Here is a 16482-nt window from a genome sequence, read left to right as displayed (position 1 = left end):
GGCAGTTGGGGACAAGGAGAAGGGAGGCTTAGATGGGGGTGGGGTCCCGGGAGGGGGCAATCAGGGGACAAGGACCAGTGGGGCTTAGATAGGGGGTGGGGTCCTGGGGGGCAGTTGGGGCAGGGGTCCCGGGAGGGGGTGATCAGGGGACAGGGAGCAGGGGGGTTGGATGGGTTGGGGTTTCTGTGGGGGGCAGTCGGAGGGAGTGGATGGTGGCAGGGTGGGGCTACCCTCCCTCCCCATAGAGTGTCCTATTTTTTGAATGTTAAAATATGGTATCCCTACTCACAGGGCAGTTCTCCATTCACAGCAGGCTGCAGCATGAGGTCTCAGCTACCTCACTCCCTCCCCCTCTTTCCTGTTGGTAGTGGCCAAGGGAATGCTGGGAAATGTAGTTCTTTCCCTGCTCCAGGGTTGGGTCTATAGGCAGGGAGCTAACCAAGGAACTACAGCTCCCAGGGCCCCCTGTTGGTTCTCAGCTCCCATGCTGGATCCCTGCCGCCCCTGCAAATGGGCTGCCCCAAGCACCTGCTTGCTTTGCTGGTGCCTAGAGCCGCCCCTACTAATAATGAGTCTACTGCTCAACTCCTTATTAGAGACAAAATCCCCAAAGGGAGTTTTGCCCAACTAAGGATCTCTGAGGTGGCCAATATGACTTGCACTGCTGGAGCTGACATGAACTTGGCTACTCTTTGGCATTGGTACTTCGATCTTTTGGTTCTTCCTTCTTCATGCAACAGGATCAGGTAGTGTAACTGGCTGTAACACAGGGATTATTCTTCCTCCTCGGCTTTACATATGGACAAGTTATTCATTTTAGGGAACTACAGAAAACAAGAAATGATAGCTCAAGGGAATGTGATAAAATATAGAGAGTTTCACTTCTGGATCACTGCAAAGAATCTAGCCCAGGTGAATAGTAACTTATTACAACACTTCAAAACATTTGCAACAAAAATTTGATTTTTTTCACATTTTGTTACAAACTCAAGGTGAAGTACTGCCCACCATGAAATCAGTAGGAGTTTTGCCATTAATTTAACTGGGGCCAGGATGTGATCCTTAATTTGGATCCATTTCACCCAAAATGCACCACATTTTATGGATATTCTACTTTTATCCAATGAAAAGCAAACATGGGGACATTCTGAATGATAGGCAGCTTCAAAATTCAGATTAAAAATGAAAAATTTCATATTTTCTATGCAAAAGGTAGCCTATCACATGTAATGAAAACGTGAAGGGGGATGAAGTAGCCTGAAAGAAAACATTGAACAAAACAGTGAACATCTGGTTACAAAATTCAGGGAAAAAATTGCCTCCACCACAACATACTCTGGTAGTAACTGATAGATTTTACCATGAGAAAGACTATTGTGTGTCTAAGCATAGTGTGTTTGGTGGCTTTAGTCCAGTCCCTAGTGGTCAACTGTCCACAACAGAAAATCCAGCACAGTTGAGAATCTCAACAGAGGCAGCCCTGGACAGAATGGATGTGCAGCTCCTGATTCCCAATGGCCAGCTGAGCTGCTCTCTGCTTGCAAGAGTTGGGCAGGATAAAGATGCACAAAGTCACCTTTGTAAGCCCCTGAATCCTGGGGCAGATCTGTCCCAGGCCACCTCAGGACCACTATGGGAGGTGGCCAGGACCAAAACCATTTAGGGTTTTTAATGTCAAAACTAATGTTTGGTTTCACTCAGGAGCTAACTGATAGCCCCAAGTAACTATTGCTTACTAAGCAGTTGCAGAATGCTGCAGCCAACTGCAGCTTCTGAATGGTTCCCATGTAGCCCACTTGTAGAGTACAACCCAGAGGTGACAGACCCATGAATAACTGTAATCAGGTCTGCAAACCAAAACAAAGAACTTCCTTGCCAAGCACAAATAATAAACACATTCTTGGCAACCACTGCTATTTGGCAGCTGGGAATCCAACAAGCTGTGCAGGTTTCAGACCTCACCAGAAGCAAATGGCAGCGGAGCTGACTGTGGACTTGGACTTCTTTATCAGTCTTTTGAATTTATAGTGAAGACCCTGTTTCATTTACACCTTCATTTATATCTATTTAAAGATATCTATTTGTGTCGCCTCAGGTTCCCCTCCTCCTCACAGTACCTTTTTAGAACCAGTTGTCACAGTTCTTTTGAATTGTTTTGCAACGTGCATGCCCAGGAAATCAGCTCCTGCTCTGCAGATCTATAGAGGCAATATTCTGGTTACTGGTGACCATTTTCTGTGGTGAGTAATATTCTGAATAAGATTCTCATTTTAACAATATTCCTTCGTTTTGTAAAATGAAATCCAATTTTGGGTTTACATTTCCCTTTCCCTGCTACTAACCCTGAAAACATCCCTTCTGGATGATGTATGAAGTCTCCTGCTAAAACAGAGGTGGGCAAATTACAGCCCGTGGGCCACATCTGGCCCGTGGGACCCTCCTGCCCAGCCCCTGAGCTCCTGGCCCGGGAGGCTAGCCCCAGCCCCTCCCCCGCTGCTCCCCCTTCCCCGCAGCCTCAGCTTGCCCTGCCGCTGGCGCAATGCTCTGGGCAGCAAAGCTGCGAGTTCCTGGGGCAACGCAGCCGCAGAGCCCGGCCTGATCAGGTGCTCTGTGCTGTGCGGTGGCGTGGCCCCGCCAGCCACCGGTACTCCAGGCAGCGCGGTAAGGGGGCAGGGAGGGTTGGATAGAGGGCAGGGGAATTTGGGGTGGTGTTCAGGGGGCAGGGGTGTGGATAGGGGTCGGGGCAGTCAGAGGGCAGGGAACAGGAGTTGAATGGGGGCAGGGGTTCCAGGGGGGCAGTCTGGAAGGAGAGGGGGGGTTGGATGGGGGGGAGGGGGGCAGTCGGGGGCAGGGGTTCTGGGGGCAATCAGGGGACAGGGAGAAGGGGTGGTTGGATGGGGCAGGGGGTCCCGGGGGGGCAGTCAGGAACGAGAGGAGGGGTTGGATGGGGCAGCGGGGGGCAGTAGGGGGCAGGGGTTCTGGGGCTGACAGGGGACAGGGAGCGGGTGGGGTGGATGGGACAGGTGTCCCAGGGGGACCATCAGGGAACGGGGGGGGGTTGGATGGGGCAGGAGTCCAGGGGGGGCCGTCAGGGGGCAGGAAGCAGGGGGGGTTGGATAGGGGGCGGGGCCAGGCCACACCTGGCTGTTTGGGGAGTCACAGCCTCCCCTAATCGGCCCTCCATAAAATTTCCGAAAACCTGACGTGGCCCTCAGGCCAAAACGTTTGCCTGCCCCTGTGCTAAAACATGTAGGGCCAGATTTTCAAAACAGCTTAAAATCCAGCGGTTCCCATGTAGGCACCTAAAGAAGTGGCCAGATTCTCAAAAAGAATTTCCATGGAAGCCAAGTTCTGAGATCTTTTGACTATTTGGACCCATATATTTAAGCAGGAGATTCTCTACATCATTTTGAAGGACTATTTTCAGGGTTAGTAGTAGGAAAAGGAGAACCCAGGATTGGGCTTGCTGCTAGGCTTTAATGAGCACTTCTGGTCGCTGAGCTCCTCTGAAAATCAGATTGATTATTTAGGTGCTGGACACACTTGACAATCTGTCCTATAGAGCTTTCTGTAAACTTCCACTCAAAGATTATTGCTTTGTCCACTTGTAATGCTATATTTGCATTAAACTTTAACATATGGTAAGCCCCATGGAGCAAATGTGTATCTCTCTCTCTTACCAACAGAAGCTGGTCCAGTAAAAGATATTACCACACCCACCTTGTCTCTCTAATATCCTGGGACTGACACGGCCACAACTACCCTGCCTAACTCACTCACAGAAACACATATCAGTCCTTGGCGGTATTTAAAAAATAAATAACATTTTTTTTAAAAATCAATACAGCTCTTGCTTTGACAAAAATAAATGAAGCTGAACTGCATAATATATAGTAGTTAAATGCTTGTGGTATCCATATTTCAATGAAGGTAAATTTTTTAACATTGGCCACTTAAATTGGGCATGCGATTCTGACATTTGCTCATCCAGAACAGTTAACTTAACCCATCTGCACACAGAAACATGGAGAGTGTATATGTGTATGTGTGCACAGATTAGGTAATCAGGCTGGAAAAACTCTGCCAACACTGAAGACATTTTGTACAAGATATTTTTTTAGCTGAATTTCTGTTGTTTCCCAGGAATTAACAGCCTGTTAAATTAACTGATGGTGACAATATCTTGCAGATGTCCAGATGCAGATGAATTTGTGAAAGATGTCCAGTTATCACTTCTCCATTTGAGAGAATGATAACATGAGGACTTTTTTAAAAAAAAATAGTACCTGTTTGGGTATTCTTTGATGATCTGATATATGCTAATCTTAATTGTTTCATTCTCAAACCGATTGTAGCTTCGGTCCTTGTAAATCCGGAATTCAGCTGCTGTCACTGCTTCTCCATGTGGGATTTGAGTCAGGTCAAATCGAAACTCTTTGTAGTGCCTTCTTTGATGAGAAAAGTCCTTGTCTCTTTCAACTATGAAAAAAGATTAAATTAAATTAAAAGGAGTGAAATGTATATACCAATCCAATGATTAACTGTGCATTCACTATGTTTAAAAAAAATCCCAACAAACTGGATGATATAAAACTGTGCAAATAATAAAGCCACAAATCCAGACATACTTCCAGTTAAAGGAAACTCCACAAGCCAAATGGTCTTCAGTTCAAGAGGAAAAACCCTCTGTGGTTTTTTACAAATTCCAGAAGTCAGAGTGGAAAGAATATCAAGAAAACTGAAAGAAGTCATGGTGTAAAGCAACTAGAAATATGGACAAAATGAAAGTTGCAGAAGGATTTGATACTTGGGTTTAGTTACATGTACAGCAGAAATTATTTGAGAGACACAAATGATCTTGGTGTACATGACTAAGTAATAATCGGGAAAGAAAACAGGGAAAGCTGACTACTTCTGTCTGAGGCAATAAATTTTGGAACAGTGCTAAGTGCACCATAATTGCTACATATTTAAGAAGAAACTACATCATATAAATTAACACATGCTGTCATCTTATGGCATAAAAGTGTCTTCTTGTCAATGGTATGAGCACGAGAACCACAAGTCAGAGCTAAGTGGTTCTGGCACCCAAACTGCAAAATGAAGCAACACTCCTAGTATAAGAAGTCCCCTCCACACATATATATTAATTCTCTGCCACATTTTTGTTTATGTATCGTTTCTGATGCTTCTTTATTTGCAAAGTTCCACCAGGAGCTAAAATCTAACCTCAAAACTAGTTAATCAGGATTCCACAGTATTTTAAGAACAGAGGGCCAGATCTTCAGCTGAGGTAAATCAGCACAACTCCATTAATATCACCAGAATTATCCTAATTTACACTAGCTGAGGTTCTGGCCCAGTAGTATGAGAGGACAGCTTTGCAGAATATTTGTTCTGATGCATCGAAGAAGCCCACACAATTACTCAATGTGATTTTACATGTATGAAAAACAAGATCACCTGTCATTTTTATGCCTATGGGGTAATCCGTGGTAGATCCCCAACTGCATTAGGGTTCTGTACCTTACTAGATTTGGGAAGTCCAGAGTCGAGAGTTCAGATCCATTCATCTATTTCATCAAGAGTTAGTGTGTGTCTACTAGTGATGGGAGAAATCCAAAGGGTTCAGAGCTTCAGTTCAGCTGGGATGAGCCGACAAACTGAGTCCCACTCAGCCCCACTACACTCTTTTCCCACACAACCCCTTCTCCTACTTTCAGATCTACTCTTTTCATTCCACTGATCCAAGGTAGTAACAATTTTGGCCCTGAAGCACTCTACATTAAAAAAGGAAAGGAAAGGAAAATAGAGCTAGATTTTGACAGTGCATAGTTAAGGACACAGACGTAAAAGTTGTCCTTCCAAAAACTTTGAAATTATTTTCAGAACTGTATTTAAAGCACCTCTGTCAACTCTCAATGCCAGGCCCTAAGTATGCACCTATTATTTAGTCTTTTAAAACATAACTGGAAATGGATTTAATTAATATATAATACTTTAAATGTGCAGATCTGTTGACAAGTTTTGCTTTGTCAGTATGTATAACATACTGCACAGACTATATTATCTATAAGAAAGTATATTTACTTCAGTGAAGATAAAATTTCTCTTGACTGACAAAGAACCATAAAACTCCTCTCTAAACAAACTCAAGGAGTTAGGTAGCCCAAATGCACATTTTGACTGTAAGGATCCAAAATTTTGTTCCATGTAAGACAGAAAGTCAAGACAGAAAAGAGGCAGAAGCATGTAAACTAGCCGCTCTGCAGCCAAAGATAAATGGGCTGCCACTGAAGAGAAACAGGATACAGTCTATTTATTACCTCCATCACTAGCTCCTAAACAGCAAGATATATATTGATATCAGACCAATTTTTAAAGAAATGAGATCCCCTGACTGGCTTACTTAATGCACCAATAAAGGATCTATATTTTAAACACGACGACAAATCAATTTCTGTTTTATTGTTCGCAGCTAGACTTTGTACTGCACATTCTTGGAAAAGTGAACCCTTTGAGTGGAATTACTGTATAGAAAAATATGGCCTATCCTTGTAATGGAAAAGCAATCACACCAAGTACATACACAAGAGAAGTGTTAAAAAGAGCATCAGAATTTAGAAATGTTGTCAACTTTTTTAGCACACTCAGAGGAGGAGGACACCCCAGCCAACAAGCTAGAATCTTTAGCCAGGTTCTTGGAATATTAACCTGATCCTGAATAAGTAATAAGTAATGTATGATGTAGTATGTTAACATTTTATTGTAACTGTGCCTCAACAAAAAGTTTTTAAAAATACACATTAAAGCTTTCATTACTGAGACGGAGTACAGCATGAGTTAGCACATGCAATCACAATGAATTGTTCAGGGATGCTTTTGGTTTGTTTTTGTTTTTTAATAGAGTGAAGATCTTGCTATAAATTATTAATGTCATAACTGAGAATTTGAAGAGTACTTGGGAGCAGAATGTGCCAAGAGTTTTCATTTAAAAAATATTTTAAAAGTAGAATTAATTCAAGGCCCAATTCTGCAACCCTTTGATTAGTACTTATTGAGGGAGTTCAGTGGGAGTTCTCATGTGGGTAAGTGCTACTCACTGGTTGCAGAATTAGGCCCCAAATGGGGATTTCAAATCCCAGGATTACTGGTCTGGTTTTCATGTCTATCTACTTAGCAGTAAATTCAAATTAATAACATTTGTATGGAAACAGTAAGTATCCCCCATGTCATAACTCGGACACAAATAGGATCAGTATTTACAACACACCGTATTACAGCATTGATAGTACTCTCCTAGAAGTACACACAACTGCTGAATGAATACTTAGCATTTGCTGTTGAATTAAACAAAATTAAATGTATTAAATAGGGCTAACACACATTTTACTTATCTATTTATATTATTTCAAAGAAAAGGCACTGCTGCAATATGGAACACACACACACACACACACCTCTGTTGTTCTAGTGCATTCCTTTAGTCCTGATCTTCAACTGGACAGGACAGAAATTACAGTCAGATAAGTTGAAAAAACAGAGGTAAATTCCAGAAAAATAACTGACTGTCCAAATAAAGAATTGAATAAAAATAAAAGCCATAGGTGAAATCCTGGCTCTACTGAAGTCGATGGATAAACTCCCACTGACTTCAGTGGGGTTGGGCTTTCACACTGTACATTTCAGTATACCAAGATGAGAACCTTAAAAGCAAACATCGGTAAACTAGAATGCCTGGCAATCAAAGAAGATTTTGAAATAGGCATTACTGATACATAATGGAATTTTTTTTAAAAAAACAAGCAATATGATGTACTAATAGCTATCTACGAACCATAAAGGAGGTCAGATTAGGTCGTAGAAGTGGGGGAGTAACATTCTTTCTAAGGGAGTCCATATAATCCATTGAAATAAAACTTCGTAGTAGAGAAGGTAATACAATAGAATCTGTATTACAAACCACACACCCCTACATTAACTCTATATTAGTAAGGGATTCCCTTCTGCCAAGGAAATCCTTTTCTGTCCATTCAGGGCAGCTTTCAAGTCCTTTTGCATGCTAAAGTGGCACAAAGGAAGCCATGGTGTCGTCCAGGATCTGGTCCCATGACAAAAAGATTTTAGCTTCATAGGTGGAAGTTTCTGAAAGTTATGACTTTGAAAAACAGGTTCTTATAAAGGAAACACTTAAGCAACCTTAAATATTTACTCCTCCAATTTTCATATGCACACACACACACACACACACACACACACACCAATTCACTAGCTGAAATGCAGCCATCACAGGGATGGATCACAACCGCTATTTAATGAAGTACAGCAATACTATGCAACAGTTAATAACAGGAAGTGAGGAAATATATCTTAACCATTTGAATTGGAAGGGGAACTTAAATAAATGGAATATAATTACTCAAACTGGAATTTGACTAGAACATCAGAGTAAATGCTATTATAAAAGGTCAGAAGAGATCTTAAGTTGTTACAATTGGCAAGGACCTAGGTTTCAAGTCTCAACTTAAAAACAGAACTTCCAGCTTACATGTTTAACATTACATTGGGGCACTGGTTCACCACCAGCTCAGGGGGATATTAACAGGAAACTACTGAGTAGATGGCAAAGAACGTTTTTTTGCCAGCAATCAATATGGCCAATGAAACATTCAGTGTCATAATGCATTCATACTAAAGTAAATTACAAAAAGAAAAAAAGACAAAAGCCACATCTAAGAGTTGCTTTATAAAATGGATCATCATTGATCTCAAGAAAAAATATTGGGTTAATTTTTCTGCTGGAGTAAACTGACGCAGTTCCATTGATATCGATGGAACTGCACCAATTTTCACTAGCAGAGAATTTGATCCACTGGGGGGAAAAATATATATAGTATGATATCCTGATAGTTTATAATTGAACTATATATCTCTAAATAGGTATAGAATAAGTCTGAGTAAATATAATATACCAAGCACCATTAACAACTTTATCACAAAGGGACAACATACAGTAAGTAAAATTAAATTCTTCATGTCTGACTATTGGTGACATCATAGCAGAATTTTCATAAGCCTTCTTGATCAATTGCTAGCTCTCCACACTCAGAAGCTGACCTCCTAGTGATCTACCTCATACCATCTATCCATCTCTTCACTGGTCATCCCCTAGTAGGATGACCTACTACCATCCCTTCCACAGTAACTTTCTCAAGGTTATTTCCATTGCTATGCCTGATGTGCAAAGTACATAAATTTGCACTTGCTGATTTCTGACAACTGGGTCGGCTTCTCTCCAAAACTGCTCCTAACATACGCATTCATCTTCTTTTCCAGCCAGGAGATACCCGAGAGTCTTTGTCAGCACTGTATCTCAAAGGCTTCAATTTTCTTCTTGATACGCTTCAAGATGCAAGAGTTTTTCCAAACTTTCATGAGGGAGGCCATGGGTAAGCAAGCCATTCCTAATCGTCTTCCAATTTCTTGTACAGTGTAATATGGGATATTACACAGGCTATTTAATTGGATAACTAGTTTCACATAAGAGTTTGTGTCTTTCAAGCTTTAAAAACATTTCTCATTCCTGCTGGTAAATTGCGACAAGTGTGTAAAATCCAAGCCTTCTTAAACTACTGAATAAAAATTAAAGACATATTGTTATAGGATGATTTTTACAAGCAATACTGTGGTCAAGATCCCAGTTTGTCTTCATAGATTCCAAGGCCAGAAGGGACCATTATGACCAGGGGCGTTCAGAAGTGGGGGCAAGCAGAGTCATGCCCCCCCCCAGTAATGAGCAGGGGAACAGAACTTCTCTGGCCCTAGGGAGCTGACAGCTTTTTCTGCCCCCCCTCCCCATGGGCTGTGGCAGGGGCATAGAAAATGCCTCATCAAAAGTGGTCACATTTTTATTCCTGCTCACACCCGTTTTTATAACAATCTAGTCTGACCTCCTGTATAACACAGGCCACACTTCTCCAAAATAAGTCCTTGAGCAGATCTTTTAGAAAGACATCCAATCTTGATTTAAACATTATCAGTGATGGAGAATCCACTAAAAGCCTTGGTAAGATGTTCCAATGGTTAATTACTATCACTGTTAAAAAGGTATGCCTTATTTCCATCTGAATTTGTCTAGCTTGAACTTCCAGCGACTGGCTCATGTTATACCTTTCTCTGCCAAACTGATGAACCCATTATTAAATATTTGTTCCCCTTATAGATACTTAAAGACTGTAATCAAGTCACCCCTTAAGCTACTCTTGGTTAACAAAATAGACCAAAGAACTCAATCTATCACTAGTTTTCTAAACTTTTAATCATTCTCATGGCTCTTCTCTCAACCGTCTCAAATTTATCAACAGCCTTCTTGAGTTGTGAGCACCAGAACGGGACACAGTATTCCTGCAGCTGTCCCACCAGCACAAATATTGAGATAAAATAAGCTCTCTACTCAAGATTCCCCAGTGTATACATCCCAGGACCAAATGGGAGCTCATGCATAGATGATTATCTGCCAACCCCCTCCCCAAATATTTTTCAGAGTCACTGTTTGTGACTGCTTCCCAGGATAGAGTCCCCCATCCTGTAAGCATTGTCTACATTCTTTGTTCCTAGATGTATACATTTATATTTAGCCATATTAAAACAAATATAATTTGCTTGCGCCTAGTTTACTAAGTGATCCAGATTGCTCTGAATCAGTGACCTGTCCTCTTCATTATTTACCACCCCCACCCAAATTTTGTGTCATTTGCAAACTAACAGTGATGATATTATGTTTTCTACTAGGTCATTGATGAAAATGTTGAATAGCTTGGAGTTAAAAAACAATCCCTACAGGACCTCACTGGAAACAAACCTGCTCAATGACAATTTCCCATTTACATATTACATTTTGAGATCTAACCATTAGCCAGATTTTAATCCATTTAATATGTGCCATGTTACTTTTATATCAAGTTAGTTTGAAAGGATCTATTTTCCAGAAACCCATGTTGATTTGCATTCATTACATTACCCTCCTTGTTTTTTTATTAATCAAGTCCCATATCAGCTACTTCATTATCTTGCCCAGGTTCTATGTCAGGATGACAGGCCTATAACTACCCAGGTTATAATGTTTATTCTTTTAAAAATTGACACAAAATTAGGTTTGTTCCACTCTTCAGGAATTTCCACAGTGCTCCAAGACTTATTGACAATCCACATTAACAGTCCAGTTAGTTTCTCAGTTAGCTCTTTAAAAATTCTTGTGTGCAAGTTGTCTGGACCTGCTGATTTAACAATGTCTAACTTTCATAGCTTCTATTTAAAATCCTCCATAGATACTCAAGGAATGGAAAGACTATCACCTTATGATTAGATGATATCATCTGTTTCTTCCGCAAATATGGAACATAAATATTGACTGAACACTTCTCTCTTCTCTGCATTATTATTGATAATTCTACCATTTACATCTAATAATGGATCAATGCCCATTGTCAGGATTCTTTTTGTTCGCAATCCTCTTTTTTTAAAAAAAACTGCTTTTTATAGCCCTTAACTGTGCTGGCCATAGATTTCTTATGTCCCTTTGCTTCTGTTAGGAATTGTAGAAAATTGATAACTTCTGATTTATATTCATTACTATCAACTTCCCCTTTCTTCCATTTATTTTATATAATACATTATTTTTAATAGCTGCCTTCAGTTCCCCTGTAAACCAGATCTGTTTCTTAAGCAGTACAGAATGGGGGATTGTGGTTTTTGTCATTTAATAAGGTGGTCTTAAAATGATTCCTAATTATAATTCACAATGTTCTGATTAAATTCTTCCTCCCAGTTGATCTGCCTCATAATTGCTTTTAGCTTTGTGAAATTGGCCCAGTTAAAGCACCACCTGTATATGTTAGTAGTCTGGACTTTACTCTGGTTGCATGTTATAAATGTGATCAACCCATATTAAAGCTGTAATATTTTACTACTTAGCTTATTGTCACTGTTTCACTGTTAAATATACTCGCACAGGCAAAATATGGGGCTTATAGATCATGTGACTGTAACAGGTCACTTATCCTAATCTCACTAAATTTCACTGTTTGAATTCTTTGCACAAGCACTAAAGTAAACTAGTCAGTTTTAACTACCTCAAGCTGAGAGAGGTTACAGTAAGCTGATATACTACAAACTACATTCGTTTACATCTTGAATACAATGAAATGATAGTTTATCTACAGTAAATACTTGTGGTTATCTGACAAAACAGGCCAAAGGTTCCAGGAGTTTTCTCCTGAAGTTACCCAGTCCTGCCTCTAATGACTGATAATTGAAAGCAGAGGCTGGAAATATCAAATGTGGTAGGTGACAGATAAGCAACAGATTAATGCAAATACTCTGTTACAGGACACTAAAAGGTCAGAGGCCCCAGGAATTAGCTATTGTGCTACTGTGAAAAGACAGACATCAAACAGCTATTTACAGCAGTCTTGCTCTTCTCTCCAAAAATTCAAATGACTAGAAATCTATTCTTACTTCCTTTGGCTACACTTTATATAACATTATATACAACAAAATAACAAAAGGTCTGATCTAGAGCAGGGTGAAAGATAAAACCATGGTTTTCCCATATGCAAATATTTTAATTTAATGCATTGAAGAAAAATTAAGAGCCATATTTAGACCACCATTCATGTTCTACACTTCAAGCACATGAGAAGACCAAGCTAACACCTACAAACTGTAATATCAAGCTGTGTATCTTTGTGCAGGCTTGCACAGTGTGGAAAGCAAGGAGTCTAAATTTTACAAGCCAGAAATAGGCTTAATTCAAAAAAATATATGTTTCTCTGCTGTACTCTGGAAGCCCTAAAAATGAAGGACCCAATCCAAAGTCTTTTCACTAATCTCAGTGGCCTTTGGATAAGGCCCACAGTCTTCTAGAAGATTCAGGAATTTTTTTTGGTTGAACAGAATCTTAAAATTGAACTGCAGTGAAAAATACTTTAGTTGTTAAAGTGATAAAAACATATTTTAACTGAGAACTTAACAACAGCATAACAGTAACAGTTTAAATACTATAAGCTTTACTCTGTTTGACAGAACACTAGTAGCCAAATTCTGCACTCCCTACTCCGATAAAACCACTACCGAAATCAATGAGAAATTTACTTGAGCAAAAAAAGTCTGCAGTAAGTTAAATTTTCATTGCAGCACTTTTGGTCCTTGAAGAGTACTTTTATTGAAGTACTATCTATCTAATCTATCTATATAGATATTTAAATGATGCTGCATTTGTTATTACCGCCCTGGTTTTATTAAAGCTAATTACAGGTCTCCAGATGTGGTTTTGAAAGGGTAATATAAATAGATTTTATATAGAATAGTCTTTTTTATTAAATTACAAAACATGAAATCTGATGGGTCAAATTCTGCTGCAAGTTACACTAATTTATGTAAGTCCAGAGTCATTGCACTGAATCCAAGGAGGTTATTTGTTTACCAGCTCAGCTGAGCAGAATTTGCCCAGTTGTCCTTAACTGAACTAAAAGGTACTTTCTACGAACTGTTTGACAAAATGCTGTGCAGATCATTCCAGTTTCAATTAAAAAAAATAGCTGACTAATGTTTATTGAGTCCAGTCATTTGATAATATCTCTTTCGTAATTACTCAGAATTATTGAAATATATGAATTAGAGCCTGATCCAAAGCAGTGGTGGAGTTTATGGAAAGACTTTAATTCACTGCAGTAGACTGGATCAGAACCTTAGGGAGGAAGGGAACTACTATGGTTAAATCAATCAAGCGTACTGCAACAAAACTGCACTTTGTTCACCTCTTACAAGGATAGATTAGTTTTAATTATTTATCATTCATAGAATTTTTGTAAATAATTTACTGCACTATTCAGTATCTTGTAAAAGTCATGAATTCTTAGTATTAAAGGATCTCTCCCAAGCACTTTGCTCTTAAATCTTTGCCAAGAACTGCTGTAACACCACAGGGTTTTTCACTTTTGAGAACAAAAGGGTTTTTATGGGTTAGCCAAATATGAATTTGCAAAAGTCCTAGCTATTGGTTAGCTGGGTCTTTGTGACATTCCTCTCAAAACATCCATGTGACATAATCAACTTTAATAAATGGCAGACACCAATTCTGCAACCAGGAGAAAAAGAAAATGGTGTTTGAAAAAAAGTGAAGTGTAGAAGGGTTTGTAGTAAAATCTATTTCCTCCTCCTTTTAATTCCTTTAAGACGCAAAGCTTGAGCAGTTAAAGTCATCAGAATATTCTCCCAGACTTGCCTTCCCCAAAGTTCCCTCTCTCTACAATACTTCCAAGAGCTCCAAGGGACAACATCACAGTGTCTACCAGTGCCTCTCTCCTGCACAGACTCCAACGTGCATCAGTGCAAAGAGACATAACTGGATCTTATCACAAGTAAGCTATCAGTATGTTCTACCAGCAGCATCTTCCATTCACTTTATATAGGCTAAAATATCCCTGAAGTAAATATACATTTTGAAGAAATAACCAGTCTCACTTCATTAACTGTTTTAGTGAAAAGCTAATTTGTAAACATATGGTACTCATTGCAGTTATGCCTTCCAAGTCACATGCACTTGCTTTACAAGTCAAAACAAGTATTACACTACAGCTGACCCAAAAATTATTAAATTCTGGAAGGTTTTCAGTTATTGATATTGTAAGTGGAAAAACAGTGCTTCATCTTCCCTACGCTAGTTTGAACCTTGCCAGTGCAACAGTATGGATAAGTAACAGCAAAAAAATATGGAGTCTAGTTTCTACTGGAACAGGGTTTGGGAAGTGAAAAGCATTGTGAAAAGCTAAGTATTATTAATTACTATCATCATCATCACCACCACCACCGAAATGAGAAAGAACTGAAAGTAATTTTCATTATTTCTTGTTTCCATTGTATTTAAGGCTTGAACCTTTGGAGACAAAACTTCCACTGAATCCTGTAGCCCTGATGTTTAGCTGTAACACACAGCACAACTATCTCCGCACTTCACTAATCCTGGGCCAGCTGCGTATCAGTCCAGTCCCCTGGCATAAATCAGAGCAGTTTGAGGCTATATGCTCTCTTTCCCCCAGCCATGTCACTTATAGTTGGTGGAGGTAGGACTAGCACGGGATCTGTCACTGTGGTTCTATGCCACCAACGGCAGTTCTAGCTTTGCTGGGGTAATTAATCCTCCCATAGGCAGCTGAGACAGTTTCAGAACTGCTCTATGCTGCTCATGTGCCATAAAGTGACACGACTGAGGGAAGAAGCTGGATCAAATAGTTTTTCTTGTGAAAAACAAATAAGGACCCTTCATTTCATTCTATTACTTTAAATGATATGACAACATTTATTACATATGCATGCTAGACAGCGATAACCTCACTCAAAATAGTATGCCCATTAGATACTGGATTGGCATTACCATTTCACTAAGGAAAATAAAAGTCTTTCAGAAATGAATAAAGTATCATGTAGGTCTAGATCAGAATATATTAGAGCTCCCATTTCAATCAGGAAATCAAATTTTCCACATTTATTTCATGTCCTGTTAGGAGACTAGTTTTTACTATACAGCCCTTTATTAATGAAGGCATCTAAGATAATTCATCCGAACACCACGTGAGCAAGGATATTTATTTTCTCTGCTTTTTCAGTTAAGTCAACTATTCGGATGGCTATAGTTTAGAAAAATCAAGTACATATTGATATGGTCTGTCAATAATCTATTATTTTTCCTAATATTTAGCTCTAGTTTTCTCCCATACCAAATGGTTGCAATGAAAGGTAACAATTATAGCCAGGTTTCTTTCCAAACCTAAAGGTCAGGATGTCAGGCCAACGCAGCCTGCAGATTAGTGAACCACAGGGGAGAAAAAACTGCTTGAGAACTAGCTGTATACAATGAAAGCTCTGAAACTTTTATTGCTATTGAACGTGTCAGGTTATATTTCAAATCCAGATTCCTGAGCTGAGTATACAGTACATGCAGGAATCGAAGGAATACACACACATTTCTTTTTCCTCATTCTTGAAACTTTCAGCACCAAATTCTGCCCTAACCTACACCTAGTGCAATCTCATCCAAGTCGCTTGCTTTTTGATTCAGCAAAGTTTGAACAGTAACTCAATTTATACATTGGGGAAAAGTTAGTCAGAAGTTGGTCCGAAAATGGGTGTACATTATAACTGATTTAGCATTCAAAGAATTTGAAGATGGAGTGTAACTTGTGAGAAGGCTAAAGGAGAATGTAGGACCATAAGGCAACTGTCAGGAGTGTATACGCTGAAGCACATTTTATCTTCTCGCCTCCTGTTAGTTACTTCTCTTACTATATACCCCCTTCCACTGAATCACGGCAAGTTATTTGACCACTGCTGAATTCAGCTGAGAGTCTTCCATGTGAGCTGTACCTTCTTACTTCAGGGTCAACTTGCCCTACTAAGGTATGAATCAGTTTAGTATTGCTCTTT

At 39.7% G+C, this 16482-nt stretch overlaps 1 protein-coding gene across 1 annotated transcript in view; it reads right to left on the bottom strand.

The window, feature by feature from the left end:
* Positions 1-16482, bottom strand: part of BMP5 (bone morphogenetic protein 5) — a 77666-nt gene that overhangs the window by 43629 nt on the left and 17555 nt on the right. The window contains exon 2 of the mRNA XM_026656290.1: positions 4287-4479. Within this exon, the coding sequence (XP_026512075.1) occupies positions 4287-4479 (193 nt within the window). The remainder of the gene's footprint in view (positions 1-4286; positions 4480-16482) is intronic.

This window comes from Terrapene carolina, unplaced genomic scaffold (genome assembly GCF_002925995.2).
Source record: "Terrapene carolina triunguis isolate 2854851 unplaced genomic scaffold, T_m_triunguis-2.0 Scaffold42, whole genome shotgun sequence".
In the NCBI taxonomy this organism is placed as follows: Eukaryota; Metazoa; Chordata; order Testudines; family Emydidae; genus Terrapene; species Terrapene triunguis.
Note: the sequence above shows the minus strand (reverse complement) of the source record. Positions and strands in the feature narration are given on the sequence as shown.